The sequence below is a fragment of the Mustela erminea genome, chromosome 18, assembly GCF_009829155.1.
Source record: "Mustela erminea isolate mMusErm1 chromosome 18, mMusErm1.Pri, whole genome shotgun sequence".
NCBI lineage: Eukaryota > Metazoa > Chordata > Mammalia > Carnivora > Mustelidae > Mustela > Mustela erminea.
In genome coordinates this window covers 25063402-25084218 of record NC_045631.1, presented here as the reverse complement: position 1 = coordinate 25084218, position 20817 = coordinate 25063402, and the positions used below count along the sequence as shown (strand labels likewise).

Genomic DNA, 20817 nt, shown 5'->3' with positions numbered 1-20817 from the left:
CCTCTGAGGGACATTTAGCTATTTCTAACTTTTTACTCTAACAAACAATGCTGTGAGAAATATCCTTGCATATTTTTGTTCATCTGAGTTACTATTTCTATGGGACAGATTCCTAATAGTGTGACTGCGAGGTCAGAAAATACAGACATTTATAATTTGGGTAGCTATTGCCAAACCTGCCTTCCAAGAAGGCTGTACCAGCAAACTATTTTCCCTGACACTATTATGTTTTCTAAACTTTTTGCTAATCTGAGAAGTGAAAAATAAATGTGAACATTTGAATTTCAGGTTTAGTAGCTCTTCCAAAAGACACAGTCTAGGAATTTAGTTAACCTCATTAAGCTTGATGTTTAAAATGAATATACTAAAAAGAACTATATAAACTTTTAGCCAAAATTCAAATCCCTTAAGGTGCAAGAAATTTCTTCATTTTTTTAAAACAATGAGAAATTAAATTTTGTATTGTTTTACTACTGTTTAATTTTCACCTCCAGTGTCCATTATAATACAACAATCTTCTCTGCATCCTTGGAAAAAAAGCTGTCCAGATTCACCTTCAGGGATTATTTGTAATATACACAGCTTCTCCACTTACCTGATTTGCAGGGTAAGATGACATGAAGCCACTAGAAGCCTGGGCTGCAGCTCCCCCAACTGGTCCAACAAGGTTAATGCCCATAACTGGCTGTCCGAGGTTGAGGGGTATGGAGCCTGCAGGGCCTGAAGACATCCCAGTTGGCTGACTCACCCCAGTAGGCAAAGTCATAGGAAAGCCACTTAAAGTTGGAATAGGAGCGGCTGGAAATTGACTTAAAGCATCAGGACTCATGGCAGGAACACCCCTCTATACAGAATAGAAGGAAAATGGGAACATTTTAGGGGATTGCAAACCACATACAATCTAAATTCAGCAAAGGGAGACCTAAATATACAAGTAGTTCTGAAAGCTTTCCAACCGGGAGTTCCAAAACTCATGAATTTGATACAAGAAAATAACTTACAAGGTCATGTAAACCTAGTATCAGGCAAAGAAATGGTTAACACAGCTCAATGGTGACACTGTACTCTCTGACAAGTTCGGCTGATTCATTATAATCGAATCATTTAAAATTATTTTGTATTATGAGAAAAACTGCTACCAGACCAAGAATACTTTATATTTAAGGAATTTTAAACAAGGCCTTCAAAAACAAGAAGCGTAATTTCATCTATTACTGAATAACTTTCAAGTTCAGAAAGGGTACAGTTAGATCAGAGAATGTTAATACACTAAACAGTCTTTTAAACAAAGGAATATACTGCTAGAATGTGCAGCATATAAAACTGTACATTTTGAAGTACTGTATCCTAAAAATCATCTAAATTTTGAAATACAAGAAGTTCTTCAACATCATAGTCAATAGGATTTATATTGAAAAGTATTTGCTCTAACTTGAGAAACAACATCTACCTGTGTTACCGCTATCATGGCGAGAACAGTATAAAGCTCTTCCTTAGTCAGTCTGCCAGGTGTAGTTCGATTAGCTAAGGCCCATATCTGTCCAAGAGTTTCCCTGGGAAGTCCAGACGACATCAGAATGGGATAAAGTTTAGCAGTATCTATTCCAGTTGGAGTCATTGTGATTTCTAAAATTTTCTTATAGGCATCTATCAAGGGAAAGACCAGATTACAAATGTAAACATATTAAAGGTGACTGCTCTTGGTTGCCCTTGTTGCTGACACAAGAATAATCCTTAGTCAAACTGCTTTAACAGAACCGAAGCCATGTCAGGGTTTGAACTGCTGTAAAGATTATTCAAGCGGAAATATCCAACATAAAAAGAGAGTCTGCAGCTTAGAAGATAGGTTGGAACTTGGTCCCAAAGATGAAGATTTGGGGCTAAGAGTCAGAGAAAGTCTTAGTGCTCAAGAGAAGACAGTAACGATACTAAGACAGAGGCAGTATCAACAGAGCTGTAGAGTAATGGTGGTGGGAAGAGTCTGAAAATAGCAGTGGGGAGGCGAGAACTATACCATACCACCTGTCTCCTCCCCCAGTGGGTTAGAGGCTCTGAGCAAAAACAGCACTGGGTAAGGTACTACGGGAATAGAGCCTTCAGAGAAAGCAACTTTCATTCAAGTTGATAGAGCAGAATACATGTTTGAAAAAAAAGGGATGGGAGGGGTGCCTGGGTGGCTCAGTGGGTTGGGGCCTCTGCCTTTGGCTCGGGTCGTGGTCCGAAGCTCCTGGGATCCAGTCTAGCTTCAGCTCTCTGCTCAGCAGGGATCCTGTTTCTTCCTCTCTCTCTCTCTGCCTGCCTCTCTGCCTACTTGTGATCTCTTTCTGTCAAATAAATAAATAAATCTTTAAAAAAAATAAATAAATAAAAAAGAAAAAAGAGAAGGGATTGCTGAGGAATTTTTCCACAGCAAATGGGGTTTCCAAAGGACAAAATGAGAAAGGTTCTTAGAGACGAGGTTGCCATATAAAATAGAGGATGTTAATATCACACGGGACATACTTTTATACTAAACAGTTATTTAGTATTTATCTGAAATTCAAAATTGAATGGATGTTGTATATGATATTTGCTAAATCTGGCAATCCTACTTAAGAGGCGTTTTGGAGGATGACAGTGGGTAGAGCTAAGGCAGACAGAAAAAAAAATGTTTAAAGCAAAAAATTTATATCCAGGATTTAAATATGGATTATAGGTTAGTAGGCTGGCTATAAAAACACATATTTTGGCTAGGAAATAATGTGTGCATGTATGTTTGGAAGGAGGGAGAAAGAAATACAAGCTGGCAGAAAATGGAAGGAACTCAAAATATACTGGATCTGGGTTCTGTTTGTTTGGCTTGAACACAGAGAGGAAGAAGATGCAGATTGTCTAATGGGCACTTGGAAGAAAACCTACTTTTATGCAGTTTTCAGGGATTGGCAAAATAGAGCAAATCACACATGTTACAATATATTAAGACCCATTAACACATGCTGCTATAATCGTCATTACTGTGGGCGTATCAGCCACAGCTCAATAGAGTTATTTCCTCATAGCAACTGAATGCAATCACAACATAGGCACCTAAGGTTTTTTTTTTTTTTTTTTTTTTTGCTCAGCAGTAAAAATATACCTAAAGTAAAAAGTAAACACCACCTTCCAATGTTGAAAAAAATGCCAGTTGGTCTTTTAGTTCACATTTTAAAAAAAAGATTATTTATTTATTTATTTGACACAGAGATGCAGCAGCAAGAGAGGGAACACAAGCAGGGGGAGTGGGATGGGAGAGAAAGAAGTAGGCTCCCTGCTGAGCAGGGGAGCCTGATGCAGGGCTCTACCCCAGGACCCTGGGATCATGATCTGAGCCAAAGGCAGACGCTTAACAACTAAGCTACCCAGGCGCCCCTTCATATAATATCATAAATCATAAGACAAATATACCTTAAAATATAAAATCAGCATGAGTTCAGAAAATTACATTAAATGTATTAGTACTACTTTTTTTTTTTTTTTAAAGATTTTATACATTTATTTGAGAGACAAAGAGAGCACAAGCAGGGGGAGCAGCAGAAAAGAGGAAGCAGCAGCCTCCCCACTGAACACTGAGCCTGACGTGGGACTCAGTCCCAGGACCCTGGGATCATGACTTGAGCCGAAAGCAGACACTTAACCAACTGGGCCACCAGGCGCCCTTATTGGTACTATTCTTGAGAGGTTATTAATAATCTATGAAATAAAAATATCTTTTAAAGCATGATAAATCTAAGCAAAGCTTTTAGAAATTAAAGTCTATGATGGTCAATAAAATATTAATGCAAAACATTTCTCCCACATTTATATAGCTATTTTACATATAAGGCTGTCTTAAACATCAGATTTTTTAAATTTACTGTACTTTTTTAGAAAAAAATAAACAAGAAAAATATTAAAATTCCTTCTGCATATTTTGTAACCACAAGAGTAAATATCCACAACTCTGTTTTCAACACTTAAAGTAAAATATCCAGATGGGAATGCTGGACAAAGCAGCTTTTTTACCTGGAACCAAACTCTCATTGCAAATCCAAGGAGGCATTCTGGGCTGAACGGGATCCTGTGAGGGAAATACTCCCACACCTAGGAGATAAGAGACGTTATTTAACGTACCTAACAATCCATGCAGAAGATGGGGAAACTGCACTGAGTCACCCTTTTATATAAGAAGAGTGCTGGCCGAAGATACTAAAAAAAAGTCACCAATACGATTAAAAGATTTGGTTTCTAAACAACTCTTGTACATTAACTACGTCCTAAAGAGAAAGCAAAAAAAACTAAGATGTACCAAACCAATATTCTGAATCACAGGAGGCTTGCAACATTTCACATGTATTATAAATTAAAGGATAAAACATAACATCTGGTAGTTTAAAAATTACACACGTGAAAAAAATGTAATTGCTCAAGTTTTCCTTGCAGCTTTTAATAATATTTCTTTGCAAAGTCTGATTTTTTTTTTTTACCTGAATATGATGACACTGCTGCCTTAGATGTATAGGATTTTTTATTTTTATTTTGTTCAGAAAAATCCTCTAAAAGTTTGTCTCCTAGGCCACGCAAATTCTAATTCATCTCTACAAGCTGAGTTTATAAAAACTTGGATTTTTTTAGACAGCAGTGTGCATGATTTATTTCAGAGAAACAAAACTATTTCTCATTGGTGACTTTTCCAGTTAAAATTTAACTTTCAACCTTTATGGAAGAACAGAAAGTGTAAGACGGGAAAAAGAGTTTTTATAAAATAAAAGGAAAAGAAATTTAAAATGAGGAAGGATTCTGATTTTGAAAAACTGGTTATAACAAAATTTTTAAAAGGAATAACTGTGCCAAAAGAATTCAGAGCAAAATCGTAGGGGTTAATTGGAGAAAGGAATGCATTAGAAGTATTTTAAGCAAAATACTGATTAGCAAAATCAAGCAGCATTCATTTGAAGATTAATGCTTAAGGTGTTAGCATTTGAGCGATATTTGGTTAAATCAACTTTTTGCTGAATATTTCATGAGCTCACCACTCTCTTCAATGGACAGGTTTTGGTCTGAAGTCTTTTCTGCCTCTGTAGTGGTGGTACCACTTACACGTCCATCTACAGCACCCCCGTTTTTGGTCGTTAAACTGGGATGGTTCTTACTGGAACCTGGGCCTAGGGCTTTGTGCCCAACTTCAGAGGTATTTAATTTAATTTGTTCCTGCCCAGACGTACTTATATCACAAGATACGAGGAGCTTCTCCTCCAAGGAAGGGCCTAAACAAACAGCATGAAGGGTTAATTTGTATATAATTGCAAATTTGTTTTCAACCATCCATTTCCATCCCCAGATTCTCAAGGGTAGGCCCTGCCACACATAGTGTAAATTTTGAAATAATTCAATCACTACACATTTGTATAGGACCTGAAAGACTTTAGGGCTTTTTAGAGAACTTAAATATCATTACCTACTTCGGTTCTCAAGAATTCTATGGGCTGGCAGGTAGAATGGTAGAGTGGAAGGGGTGCTACTTCTGAAGACCTACACAAGATAGAGACACTTCTACTCACTACTAAAGGGCCCCTGGCCAATCATGTCATCTCTGGGTGTGTTTCTACATCTGCCTATTGAGGAAGTTTGGACTAAGTATATGTCTGCTAGGATCTATGTCTCAGAAATGAAGGTTTAACTGTCCCCACCCTCTCCATCTTTTCACAAGTGCTAAACTAAGGTAGGTTTAAAGATTTGTCCAAGGACACACTGACAATAAATAGGGAACCCAGGCTTCTGACCCCCAAGTGCTCTACCACTGAACCAGAGAGAACACTTTCTAAAGTGAAAGTAACTTCACTTTCACTTTAGAAAGTGAAATATTCTAATATTGGTAATTTTCTCAATATTGGCGATTTTCTCAAACAAGAGTACTCTGTAGAAATCTGTTTGTTTTTAAAGTTCAAAGATGGTTTAAATAGCTCCTTATTTAAGAGCAAGAGTTTTAAAACATTTTTCTAGAATGTGAGGCCCCCAGAATTAAAAAATCTAGATTCTTATTTTAGTGAATTTGAGTAGTAGTCATACATTCAGGTACATGTTTCTTTACCAACAACAGTGTATCATTTTACTTACATAAGAGAAATAAATTACCCAAGATTATCTTAAGAATGGTTCCATTAATATTCTAGGAGTTACCTGCTTTCTGTACATTGTATGAGGCTGCAGCAGTAGAGAAAGAAGGAATTTGCCCAGGGACACCATGTAAGGCAAAAGACACTGGAATCTGACCTGGAGGGAGAGGCTGTGCTCCAGCCTTCTGTGTATGCAACTGGCCAAGTGGGGTGGTGGGATGGAAAGACTGAAAAGGCTGGGAAGTGGAAGAAGGACCACATGTGGGCACTTCAACAGGCCCCTGCATAAAGTCACTGAATTCTTCTTCATCAAGAAAGGCAGATGATGGGGAGACAGTTTTAGTAGAATGAGATGATGTGGGATAATCTGCAAAATGGAAAATGGCAATGAAACACACGGAAATGAAAATCAACAAGGAAAAAAGAAATTAAGATGTAGTACAATTCCAAAAGAATATACTGAAACATGAATAGCAGAGGTGAACAAGAACTAACATGCAACGAGAGTCAAATGGAATTATTAAATGAATGAAAAACACTTCGATGTCTATTTACACACAATTTTTTTCTTTCAAAAAGCAATTTTATAGGTATTTTACATTTTGTTCAAAAACAAAAAAATTTAAACTCAAAATTCCCTTCCTTCTTTTATTAGGTTCATACCAGTTTTGTCCCCGAGACCACTAACAGTTTACATCAAAGTGGTGATGACTTTTGACACCCAAGTCAGTTGTTTGGATAATATTTCTCACACCAGTATGTGCCACATTTTAGAGAACCTACCTCCTTCATGCTGCTGAATACATTCTGGACAGATATGTACTCTGATGATTAAATTTCATTATGCCAGCTAGAAACAATGCATAATACATTCTTGTCATCTTAAATATACCACGCCTAACCCATATACTTTGCATACATAGTTCACGTCAGTGAAGTTACCACTTGAGGAATGAAAATTACAGAAGAACATTGTAAACAAAATACTGAGGTGGTACTGTAAAAAGCCAAAATCAGGACACCATAAAGTGCTAAGTCAAACAACTCAAAGGTCAATTTAAGATGATAAACCCCAACTGAGGACTATGTTTAAAAGATCTTTGGCTCTAAAGTCTATACATCATTGCAGCTCTTTACTGTTAAATGTGAGGTTTACTTATGTAATAAGCCTTGCCTATAGGGACTTCATTTAATAATATTGGTTTTGCATCTTCACATTCTTTTTTCAAAATCCAAAAAATTTATTTTAAATAGATCAACTTTTAAAAACTAGAGTCACACACAGATACACAGATGAAGGTAACATCAGCCCTGACTATCTCTAGCTTTGCCCATCCATCATCCACAGCCAGCTTCAAACTGAACCATGTGGCTCTCAACCTGCCTTTTTTGTTGTTGTTGAGGTATGGCTAATATATATTATATAGTTTATAATTGTATAGTTATAACTACATATATAACTCATAGTTAACATATAACTACATAGTTATACAGGTAGTTATAACTATATAGTTACATAGTTTCAGGTGTACAACACAGTGATTCCATAACAGTATATACACTGTGAGATGATCACCACAATAAGTCTAATTACCATTTGTCACCAAAGTTACAAAAAAATTTTTTTCTCTTAATGAGAACTTTTTTAAAAAAAGATTTTATTTTTCATTATTTATTTGACAGACAAAGATCACAAGTAGGCAGAGAGGCAGCCAGAGAGAGAGGAGGAAGTAGGCTCCCCGCCGAGCAGAGACCCCAATGCGGGGCTCAATCCCAGGACCCTAAGATCATGACCTGAGCTGAAGGCAGAGGCTTTAACCCAGTGAGCCACCCAGGCCCCTCTTAATGAGAATTCTAAGCCAACTTTCAAATATGCACTATATATTGACTGTAGTCCTCACGCTGAAGTTTGAACCTCTTGACCACCTTCACCAATTTCATCCACCTCCCATTTTCCTCCGTCAATTACCAGTCTATTCTCCTTCTTTCATTTTGTTTTTCAGGTTCCAGGCACAAGTGAAATCATATGGTATTTGTCTTTCTCTGACTTATTTCACTTAGCCTAATACCCTCAAGGTCCATCCATGTTTTTGCCAATGGCAAGATTCCATTCTTCTTTATGGCTGAGTAGTAGTCAGCCATATTTTCTTTACCAATTCATCCATCAATGCACACTTAGGCTACTTCCATACCTTGCCTATTTTTAATAATGCTACAATGAACATGGGGTGTGTATATATTTTTTGAGTTAGTGTTCTTATTTTCTTTGGATAAACACCCAGTAGTGGAATTGCTGGATCATATGGTAGCTCTATTTTAAATTTTTTGAGGAATCTTCAGTTTTCCACAGTGGCTGTACCAACCTACATTCCCACCAACAAGGCATGAGGGTTCTCTTTTTCCCACATCCTTGCCAACATTATTGTTTCTTGTCTTTTTTTATAATAGTCATTCTAACAGGTGTTAGGTGGTATCTCATTATAGTTTGCAATGTGATTTGCATTTCCCTAATTATTAGTGATGTTGGGCATCTTTTCATGTGCCTGTGGACCATTTTGTTTGTCTTCTTAGGCAAAATGTCTATTCAGATCCTCTGCCCATTTTTTCTCATCAGATTTTTTGTTGTTGTTATTATTGAGCTGTATGAGTTCTTTGTATATTTTGAATATCAACCCTTATGGATATATGATTTGCAAATATTTTCTCCCATTCAGTTGGTTGCCTTTTCATTTCGTTGATGGTTTCCTCTGCTATGCAGAAACATTTTAGCTTGATGTTGTTACACTTGTTTATTTTCCTTTTGTTGCCTTTGATTTTGGAATCAGATCCAAAAAAATCACTACCAAAACTAATGTTGAAAGTTTGCCACCTATGTTTTCTTCTAAGAGTCTTATGGTTTCAGGTCTTACATTCAAGTCTTCAATCCATTTTGAGTTAATTTTTGTGTATAAGACAGTAATCTGGATTCATTCTTTTGCATGTGGCTGTTCAGTTTTCCCAACACCATTTATTGAACAGACTGTCTTTTTCTCACTGTGTACTCTTGCTTCCTTTGTCATAAATTAATTGACCATACATGTTGGATTTATTTCTGGACTCTCTATTCTGTTCCACTGATCTATGTTTCTGTTTCTATGCTAGTATCATATTGTTTTGATTACTACAGCTCTGTGATATACTTTGAAAATCAGGGTATGTCATGCCTTTAGCTTTCTTCTTTCTTCTTCTTCTTCTTCTTTTTTTTTTTTTTTAGATTAAAAAAAAAATTTGTTTGACAAAGAGAGAGATCACAAGTAGGCAGAAAGGCAGGTGGTTGCCCGGGCGCGGGGGGGGGGGGGGGGGGAAGCAGGCTGCCTGCTGAGCAGAGAGCCCAATGCTGGGCTCCATCCCAGGATCCTGGGATCATGACCCAAGCCAAAGGCAGAGGCTTTAACCCGCTGAGCCACCCAGGTGCTCCCGATTTCTTCTTTCTTAAGACCACTTTGGCTATCTGAGGTCTTTTGTGGTTCTACACAAATTTTAGGATTGTTCTATTTCTGTGAAAAATGCCACTAGAATATTGACAGGAATTGTCCTGAAATCTGTAGATTGCTTTGGGTAACATGGACATTTTACTCATTCTTCCAAACCATGAGCACAAAGTATCTTTCCTTTTTTGTGTGTGTCTTCTTCAATTACTTTCATCGATGACTTCAAGTTTTCAGTATACAGGTCTTTCAGCTCCTGGCTTAATTTATTCCTAGGTTTTTTATTCTACTTGATGCAAGTGTAAATGAAATCGTTTTCTTAATTTATTTTTCTGATAGATTGCTGTTAGTGTATAGAAGTGCAACATATTTTTACATATTGATTTTGTATTCTATAACTTCACTGAATTAATTTACTAGTTCTAACATTTTTTTGGTGGTCTTTAGGGTTTTCTACATGTAAAGCTTCTTCACATTTTTAACTACTTTAAATTGCTTTAATATTTACTAAAGTCTAATGCCACAGGAGCAGTCTTTTTTAAAAAAGGCTCTCATCTGAAAAATGGGGATACCACGTGCTTCTCTTCTGGACACTTCTCTTTTGGATTCATAAAATAGAATCTTCAATGCTTCTAGGTTTTATGAAAGATGCAAAATGAATATTCAAAACTGTTGTCTTATTTAATTTTGTTTAAAAAAAACAAAAAGCTGGGGTGCCGGGTGGCTCAGTGGGTTAAAGCCTCTGCCTTCAGCTCGGGTCATGATCCCAGGATCCTGGGATTGAGCCCTGCATCCCTGCATTGGGCTCTCTGCTCAGCAGGGAGCCTGCTTCCTCCTCTGTCTCTCTGCCTACTTGTGATCTCTGTCTGTCCAATAAATAAATAACATCTTTAAAAAAAAAAACAACAAAAAAACCCAAAAAGCCATGACCCAACGAACTCCAACCCCTCCTAAGAATGGTTACACAAGTATGGATTTAATTTTTTTTTTTTAAAGATTTTATTTATTTGACAGACAGAGATCACAAGTAGGCAGAGAGGCAGGCAGAGAGAGAGGGGGAAGCAGGCTCCCTGCTGAGCAGAGAGCCCAATGCGGGACTCAATCCCAGGACCCTGGGATCATGACCTGAGCTGAAAGCAGAGGCTTTAACCCACTGAGCCACCCAGGTGCCCTGGATTTAAGTTCTTAATTTGGGTTCTCAGACCAGCACTGGTAGAAAATGGTAATAATGGAAAACTGAGAGCTACTATGAGTATTTTTTAAATGGACCCTATTTACCAGAAGTAAGTCTGCAAATGTTAAACCAATGTTTCTTTGCATTTGACTGGAATTATGTTAATCTATGTGTCATATATATTTTGGCTTATAAACTCTCAACAGTGATATATATGATTAAGAAGAGCATAAAATTATGTGATGGTTTGTATATTCCATATCTTAAAGTAAACAGTCGGTGGGGGCAGGGGTATTAATAGATGTCTTTGGTGGGTAAAAGGTTGGAAACTTTTTTAATGTACTTTATGTTAAGTCCCTAACTGGAGAAGCTCTGGAAACTTCTTGAGCTTGCTTCAAAAATCTTTTTTTGGATAAGCACAGAGCAAAATTAACTAGAAACAGCTAACTGCATGCATGTTGACTGAACTCCTGAGACCTCTTAAATGCCAAAACAATTTATTATTTAACAATGAGGTTGTCAAACTACACCTAGTTGTCGAAAGAGGGCGTTCTATATGGACAGAACGGTGTTTGCCCTAACAATGACCATTCATCGCCGCCTTCTCCTTCTTCTAAGTTCGACACAGGTTCCAGTTTTAAGCATTCCAATATTTATTTTTCAATTACTTCCTAAGTAGTTATTTAGCTTATAATTTTCATTTTTATTTACGTTTTTCCTTTCTGAACTCATTCTGACTGCTACATCCATTTTCTTTTCAAGCTTGCTATATATCTTACTTTGGGGAACATCTGGAATGAGAATCTGAGTATATAATCTATCAAGTGAATTTAATAAGACAGAGTTAAAGCTGTCCCAGAAAGAACTGGTAACTGTGCCAATGTTATATTATTCCCTACTGATATCACCTACAAAAGGTACTACAATACAAGGGTCTAAGGAAAATTTATCAACGTAATACATGCCAGCAGAAAAGAGTACTTGGTTGGCTGAATGATTCAACAATTCTTCATCTATTAATGATATGCTATTCTTAACCCCCTATACATTTTAAAACATCCAAATCTTTATTCAGCTTGAAGGATGAGATGAGCAGTGACTCTCCACACACACATAATGGTCAATTAAACACACAGGAAATCACCTTCCAATAAAAGGAAATTTTTACATTAAAATTACCTGGTTTCTTAGGGTGTGATGCCGGAGTAGGGTGCATCTTAGCATCTCTGGAAAATCCATCCAAGTTTCCTTTTATGGCTTCCAAAGCATCATCTCTACTCTTCTCACCTGTCTAAGAGACAACAGATATATGCATATATCTTCACTTATGGCTCACTTCATCTTAGATCCTCCCAAACTGAAAGTACAGATATTTGTCTGTTTTCAATATTTTTACCACAGACTTCTGATAGGGAATTCTGCAAGTCAGAAAAACACTGACAAGTGTGTAAGTATACAAATGCATAAAAAGACAATCTATAAAACACAAAAATATTAAAGGGTTCATTTATAAATACTTCAGGACACAAATGATATTAAGTATCCTATATTAATATTAAAATCAATTATTAATCTTCCCAAGAAAAGATCACGAACATTCCAGTGGTAGTAAAAAAGACCTGAGATGATGATGGTTGATATCCCATTCCGTTCAATAATAGTGTCTTACAGGAAAAGAAGAATTCTCACTTTTAGACCCAAATGAATCAACCATAGCTTCAGCTTGGGCTGGTGCCCAGGTGACAGAATCCCCTGAATGAGTGAGAGGCACACACAGGGCGAAGGCGGGCTGCGGTGGTGGAATAGATTACCTTCGGTTTCACACTACTCAGAAGTCTGAGCTTCTGCTTCTGCTCTTCAAACTGGCGTCTTTTCCTTTCTTCTTCTAAGAGCTTCTGTTGCTGTTCAAATCGTTTTCTGAAGGAAAAACAATCTAGTAAAGAACTAGCTTCAGAGATTAGCAACTGTGTTATAGTCATACTTCTAACAGTTTCAGCAAGACCACCTTATACTTCTAGAATGAAAACCCTCACTGCTAATTATATCTGATTTTCTTAAGACAATACTATTTCCCCATTAATTTTGAAATATACAAAATGAGTCCAAAAAATGATTTACCTAAGTTACAGATATGAATTTATTTCTTGTCTAATTTGCAAAAGAAAGGGACAATTTTTTGCATTCAAAAATAACCTCAAAAAACAGCTAGGGAGGTAGACGAAAAAGAAACTCTGACTTGGGAAGGCAGTGTTGTACAGGAGAAAGAGCAATGCCTGGGGCATCAGGAGGCCTACATTTGGGTCTAGGCTTTGCTAGTAACTATGTGATGGGGGCTGACAAGAAACTGCATCCTCTGAACTGTATTTTCCCTAAATGTAAAATTATAGGGTTGAATTAGAGGATCCATAAGGTTTGTTCTTGCTTAAAACTTATATATAAAAATGTATTGCAAGTATCTTAAATGCGACACGACTGAACTGGTTTCAAATCTGCATTAAAGAACTGTTCTTAAAATAGCAGCTATCATGCGTCTTTATGCTTGATTCCTGAGGTCTCTTACTGTTGCTCTTCAGCAAACTGCTTCTGCATGTCTGGAGTGTACTGTGGGCCTGGAGGACGCATTCCCAGGAAAGGCGTTTGTCCCAGGTAAGGCATCCCTGCTGCTGGCATTGGGCCCATTGGTATTCCTGCCTGAAAGAAACAAAGGCTTGAAAAACACAATTCCTCCTTTTTTTTTTTTTTAAGATTTTACTTATTTATTTGTCAGAGAGAGAGAGAGCGAGAGTGAGCACAGGCAGACAGAGTGGCAGGCAGTGTCAGAGGGAGAAGCAGGCTCCCTACGGAGCAAGGAGCCCGATATGGGACTCGATCCCAGGACGCTGGGATCATGACCTGAGCCGAAGGCAGCTGCTTAACCAACTGAGCCACCCAGGCGTCCCCACAATTCCTCCTTTTAATTGTTACACAGGAAAACAATGACTTCCATAAATTCTTACCTAGTGTTTTTATTAATGAACCATATGATTTTCTTTTAAATAATAGTCAAAAAACACAGGCTAAAAATGGAAAGCTCCCCTTACTATCTCATCCCTTTCATTTCCTTGCTTCAGAGGTGCCCAATGCTAACAGTCTGAGGGCGTGTGTGCTTGGAAGCCCATGGGTATATTCTGGTCAGTTCACTAACCCATATTCTTTGAGAAGCGGTATCATATCTTACATGTCTTCGTATTTCCAGCAACAGATTAGAGCTTGCCATATGGTAGTTATTCCAAAGATAAGATTAAACATGCTTTCCCAGTAAGTATGATAGGATAATAAATATTTTGATGTTTATTATCACAGGCCTGATAGTCAAACTTCCACAGAAAACAAAATATATTCAATCAGCAATAAGTGATATAGCAATACCACAGTATAAAGTTTATTCAAGCATTCAGTAGTAAGAATAGTATTACACAATAGCTAGTCACAAAATCTAATGTTAATAATGATTATGAAGACACTGATAATGATGAAAATGGCTTATTTTACACTGAGTGGAAATTCTACTTCTCAGCCTTCTCCCTGACAGGCTTCCCTTCTCTTCCCTAATGGAAACCTGGCTGTCTCTGGAAGTGCTCTCCTTTGGAGACTACTGCTTCTCTTCCACATTTCCTGTAACTAAGGGAAATATTCCTCCTTGCTTCTTCTAAACCTTTTATCCTCTCTTCCTTCAAAAACCAAAATACATGCATCTAACTACTTTAGTCACCCAAATTGCCCAGTCTGTTAATTTGAGGATGGTTACTTTCAGTTATAGTGGATGAAGGATGTGTTTGTAATAATGGTTAACTCCCCGACTTACACAAACTTGGTTAATGTAAACTACCGAAATTTAAATTACTTTAAGGTTAAGATTATTTTCACACTATGGGAATTAATATAGTCAGATTTTTATCTTTACTTTTTTTTAAAAAAGATTTTATTTCTTTATTTGACAGAGAGAGATATAATGAGAGTAGGAACATGAGCAGAGGAACTGGGAGAGGTAGAAGCAGGCTTCCTGCCAAGCAGGGAGCCCAATGCGGGGCTCCATCCCAGGACCTTGGGATCATGACCTGAGCCGAAGGCAGCGGCTTTAACCCACTGAGCCACCCAGGTGCCCCGATTCTTTACTTTTAAGTAATCTTTACACCCAAGAGGCTTGAACTCAACCCTGAGATCAAAAGTCACATGCTCTGCTGACTGAGCCAGCTGGGTGCCCCATTTTTAATGTTTTTTTTTTTTTTTCTTAAAAGATTTTATTTATTTATTTGAGAGAGAATGAGAGAAGAGAGAGAGAGATAATGAGAGGGGGAGGGTCAGAGGGAGAAGCAGACTCCCCACCAAGCAGGGAGCCCGATGGGCGACTTGATCCTGGAACTCCAGGATCATGACCTGAGCCAAAGGCAGTCGCTTACAGTCGCTTAACCAACTGAGCTGCCTGGGTTTTGTTTTGTTTTGTTTTGTTTTTTTTAAACAACACTAAGATCTTGATTTTAGATCAACATTTAAGATCTTGTTTTTTTGTTGAAGAAATCATGTTAGGGTTTTCCTCAAAGTACTCCTTTTAGAAATTATCAAAAATATCCCCTCATTCTGAACTTTGAAAAAAGTGCACCTCATTGAAACAGTAGGGGATTGTTTTAAGGCCTAGAAATAATATAATCTGGGTAAAGCACCTAGAACACTGTGTAGCATATATGAGTAAATAGCCGTTATTACAATTATTAAAAACTATACTGACGAAGTATAATTATACTGATAAAGTAATATACTCTCAAAAACAATGATGACCCCATTTTTTTTTCTTTTTTTTTTTTTTTTTTTTTTTTTTTTAAATATTTTATTTATTTATTTGACAGAGAGAGAGATCACAAGTAGGCAGAGAGGCAGGCAGAGAGAGAGAGGAGGAAGCAGGCTCCGTGCTGAGCAGAGAGCCCGATATGGGACTCGATCCCAGGACCCTGACATCATGACCCGAGCCGAAGGCAGCGGCTTAACCCACTGAGCCACCCAGGCGCCCCCCCATTTTTTTTTTTCTGGAACAAAGTAGGATTCTGCAGGCAAAAACAGAGTCAAAGCAACTAAATAAGAAAAATGAACACTTCATAGTTATAATATATGTATCATTTTATTGTGTTCATGCCATATGCCAGCTATAGAAGTAGGCACTTACATACACTATTCTCAATATATGTAAGATCCTTAGAATTAGAGATATTTCTGATAACAATCAACAAGAATACCTTAATATTAACATTTATGAAGCTCCTCATATGTCCCAGGGACTTTTCTAAGGGCTTTACATATATTAATAGACTTAATTCTTGTAACAAAATGAGGTGGAAGGTGCTACTATTATTCTCATTTTATAGATGAGGAAATTGAAGTACAAAATAGTTAACTACCTTATTTATTGTGGGTAAGTGGCAGAGCCAGTATTAGAACAAGGAAATGTCTGGTTCCAAAGTCCATGTTCTCCACCATTAGGCCATGCTGCCTCTCCAATTACCAGCTACCACAGATTCAGACTTAAAAACAATTATAATGTGTTTTGTTGTGTGTTTATTCATATGATCAGTCATATAATTGCTCAATGAAGAGTAGCAGCTTGGAAGGCTTATGAATGGTTTTAGGACCTTACAACAGGAGTTACAAACAATTCATATTGGAATTCTAACACTGTCTATTCTAAATCTTGGGTGAGGGTGGCAATGTATACTTACTTTTAGTCACGGTGTGGTTCTCTTGCTGCTAAAAATTAGCACTGTAGTCCTAGGATTACATTTATTTATTTTTTCCAGATCTACTTAAGTATAATAACTAAATCAATTTCCTATTTTTTCCAGCTTTACTGGGATGTAGCTGACGTAACACTGTGTAATTTTAAGGTCTGCAACCTGTTGATGTGATACACTTATATATTGCAAAATAATTACCACTGCAGTATTAACTTAACACCTCCATCATGTCACATAACCACCATTTCTCTCTCTTTTTTTTTTTTTTTAAAGATTTTATTTATTTATTTGACAGGCAGAGATCACAAGGAGGCAGAAAGGCAGGCAGAGAGAGAGTGGGGCAGGCAGCAGGCTCCCTGCCAAGCAGAGAGCCTGATGCGGGACTTGATCCCAGGACCCTGAGATCATGACCTGAGCTGAAGACAGCCACGCAGGCACCCCTCATCATTTCTTTCTTGCAATGAGGAATTAAGTTCCTTTTTAAATTGACTTAGTTTGGGGCACCTGGGTGGCTCAGTGGCTAAAGCCTCTGCCTTCAGCTCAGGTCACGATCCCAGGGTCCTGGGATCGAGCCCTACATCAGGCTCTCTGCTCAGCTGGGAGCCTGCTTCCCTCCTTCTCCCTCTGTCTGCCTCTCTGCCTATTTGTGATCTGTCTGTCAAATAAATAAATAAAAATCTTTAAAAAAATTGACTTAGTTTACTCAAGCACATAAAATGCAACCCCCCCTCCCAAAACCTTACTCAACTCATATAGGTCAAAAGACCAGACATTCCACAAAAATAATAAAGAATGAAACAAGGCATTTTCTTGCACATTGCCTTCCTATTTACAAAATTCTGTTCTTCAAGAAGATTCAAGCTTGCTGAATGATATTTTGTCTTTCTCCTACTACTGAAAAGTTACTTTATACATTTATACAGTTTCTTAATTCATTCTTTTGAAATCTAGATATACCAAAAGGTTAAAAAATACTAAACTTTAGTTATATACTGGGTGGATCACATGACAAAGGAAATAACTCAGAAATCTGAGATGTATCCAAAAAACTGCTAAAAACACTAAAGATAAAGAAGTTCACTCATAGATGCAGAATACTGAAGGCTACTGAAGACTTGAGTAACTGGAGAGACAGGACAGACTAAAAAAGTAAAAATAGCAATTTCAATCAAAATCCCAACAGATTTTATGTGGAATTTCACAAGATTATCTTAAAAATTCATACTTCAAAGGAAAGAAATATGAATAGCTAAAATTCTTTAAAAGAAGATCCACACAAGCAGTTATTAAGGCTTATCTTGGGCTAGAAAAATTAGGACACTAAGATAGTAACTGATGCAGGGATAGACAGAGATACCAGTGGGATAAATAGAAGGGCTCATAAACTAACCCAAAGCATATAAAGAAATTGGATAGTGTAGGAGTAATCTTAGAAATCAATGAGTAAAGAATGGGCTACTGATAAGTGATTTGAAGACAACTGTCTACTCAAATGGAAAATAATAAAATTAGAACTTTAGACTCATACTGATACCAAAGATCAACTTCAGATAGGTTTAATAAGAAAATACAGGAGAAAAATCTTACGATCTCAGAGTAGGACTATATCTAATGAGACATAAAACTCAAAACCATAAAAGAAATGATTTATCCACCTGTCTTAACTTTTACAACACAGGACGCTACCACCAAAATTAAAAGACAAACCAAAGTATAGGAGGCGATAGTGGCAACACAAATAACCACAAAGGCAAGAACCCAGAATATACAATGAACTCTCAGAAATCAATAAAACTAGAACAAACAGCAAAAAATTGGAAGCAACTTAAATGTCCATCAACCGAAGTATATATACTCATGCATTGGAATACTACACAGCAGCTATATGAACAAACTTGGCTTCACTCTGTAACAGGGATAAGTCTAGGGGAGAAACAATGTCCAATTAAAAAAATCAAATGCAGAAGGGCACACAATCTAGAAAATATATAATGTCCATAAATATTCAAACATGTAAAATAGTAGAAGTATAAGAATACAAACGAAAACAATAAGCATTGAAATTGTTTTTTAAGGTTTTTTATTTGACAGACAGAAACCACAACTAGGCAGAGAGGCAGGCAGAGAGAGAGGAAGGGAAGCAGGCTTCCCGCTGAGCAGAGAGCCCAACGCAGGGCCCGATCCCAGCACCCTGGGATCCTGACCTGAGCCGAAGGTAGAGGCCCCAACCCACTGAGCCACCCAGGCGACCCCAAGCATTGAGTTTTTGATAGTGATAACCATCTCTGGGGAAGTAGAAGAATGGAATTATAACTGTTTTGTTCAATTCTTTAAAAAAATATAAGACAAATATGGTATGTTAAAATTTGATAAAAGGATATGACTATCTCATAGAAAACCCTGAGGAATCTACAAAAAAAAGAATCCTATAATTTTTACAAAACGAACATACCCAAATCAATCATTTCTATATATTAGCAATGAATAGGACACCGAAATACAGACACAATGCCATTTATAATTACTCAAAAGAATGAAATGCCTAGATGTAAATCTAACAAAACATTTAAAGAATTTATATGGTGAAAACTATACAATGCTGATGACAGAAATCAAAGACCTAAATAAATAGACAATATACTGCTCATATAATGCAAGAATCCACATATTAAAGATGTCAATCTCCCCCAAACTAATAAAAAAGATTTACCATAATTCCTATCAAAACTCCAAGAAGACTTTTCATAGATACAGACAACATTATCCTAAAACATGAATGGAAAGATAGAAGAACTAGAATAGCTAAAATAATTTTGAGAAGGCTTATCATATAGCCACAGAGATTTAATGAGTAATCAAAATCACCCAACAAGAAAAGTCCTGGACCTGATGGCTTTGCTGGTAAATTCTGACAAACATTAAAAAACAATAATAATAAACAACTTGACTCCATGAAAACCTTAAATATTTGTACATCAAGAAACACTATCCACAGAGAAAAAGGAGCCCACAGAATGGAAGACAATATTTGCAAATCACACATCTGATAAGGGATTAAAATCTAAAATATATAGAGAACTCTTACAATTCAACAACAAAAAACTCAATTCAAAAATTGACAACAGACCTCAATAAACATTTCTCTAAAAAAGATGTATAAATGGCCAATAGCCACATGAGAAGATACTCAACATCATATTTTGGAGAAATGCAAATCAAAACTACAATGAGACACGACCTCACACCTATTAAAGCAGCTATTACCAAAAAAACAGGGGGCACCTGGCTGGCTCAATTGGTAGAGCTAGAGCATGCAACTCTTGATCTCAGGTCATGAGTTCAAGCTCCATGTTGGGTGTACAGCCTACTTAAGAGAACAAAAGCAAAAACAACAACAACAAAAAAACAGAAGGAGGGTAGTTTGGGGAAGATGGCAGAGTAGGAGGATCCTGAACTCACCTCCTCCCATGGACACATTGAGAAAGGAATTACATCTATGTGACTAACTCTGAAAACAACCTGAAGACTGGCAGAATAGACCTTCCACAGCTAATTACAGAGAGAAGCCCACATCAGAAAGTGTAGGAGGGGAGCTAAATGAAATGGAGATAAGCCATATGCCTGATAAAGAGTTCAGACATGGTCAGTAATGGTCACAAAGATACTCACTGGACTTGAGAAAACAGTGGAGAATCTCAGTGAGACCATCAACAAAGAGCAAATATTAAAAATAACCAGTCAAGGCTAAAGAATTCAATAACTAAAATTTAAAAATGCACTAGATGTAATCAACAACAGATTAGAGGAAGCAGAAGAATGGATCAGCAATCTGGAAGCCAGCTTAATGAAAGGCAACCAACCTGAACAGCAACAACAACAAAAATAATAATAATAAATGAGAACAGGTTAAGATAACTATGCAACAGCATCAAGCATAACAATATTCATTTTATAGGGATCCCAGAAGAAGATAGAGAGAAGGAGGCAGAAAACTTATTTGAAGAAATGAGAGCTGAAAACTTCCTAATCTGGGGAAGGAAGAAGACATCCAGATCCAGGAATCAGAGAGCCCCCAACAAGATAAACCCAAGGAAGTCCATATCAAGACATACAATAAATAAGAAGTGGTGATAAAGAGAGAATACTAAAAGCAGCAAGAAAAAAGAAAAGCCAGCTGATAGCTTTATGGGATTTCCCTTGTACAAGGGACAGCTGATACAGTGTATCAGCTGACTTTTCAGGAGACACTGCAGGCCAGAAGGCAGTGGCATGATATATTCAAAGTGCTAAAAGGAAAAATCCTG

At 37.1% G+C, this 20817-nt stretch overlaps 1 protein-coding gene and 1 long non-coding RNA gene across 16 annotated transcripts in view; one reads left to right on the top strand and one right to left on the bottom strand.

Moving 5' to 3' along the window:
• The window catches only part of SYNRG (synergin gamma), an 88360-nt gene that overhangs the window by 47612 nt on the left and 19931 nt on the right, over positions 1-20817 (bottom strand). For 5 of the 15 annotated variants that reach the window (XM_032319442.1, XM_032319437.1, XM_032319439.1 and 2 more), the window contains 8 exons: positions 13312-13442; positions 12563-12668; positions 11931-12042; positions 6175-6477; positions 5028-5261; positions 4021-4098; positions 1451-1647; positions 596-844 (listed from right to left, as the gene is read on the bottom strand). In XM_032319442.1, the coding sequence (XP_032175333.1) occupies positions 596-844; positions 1451-1647; positions 4021-4098; positions 5028-5261; positions 6175-6477; positions 11931-12042; positions 12563-12668; positions 13312-13442 (1410 nt within the window). The remainder of the gene's footprint in view (positions 1-595; positions 845-1450; positions 1648-4020; positions 4099-5027; positions 5262-6174; positions 6478-11930; positions 12043-12562; positions 12669-13311; positions 13443-20817) is intronic. The other 10 variants (XM_032319452.1, XM_032319448.1, XM_032319450.1 and 7 more) reach the window with 5 other exon arrangements.
• Positions 11549-20606, top strand: LOC116576908. The gene is made up of 3 exons (XR_004280342.1): positions 11549-11559; positions 18335-18344; positions 20524-20606. It is a non-coding gene; the product is annotated as an uncharacterized LOC116576908 (long non-coding RNA).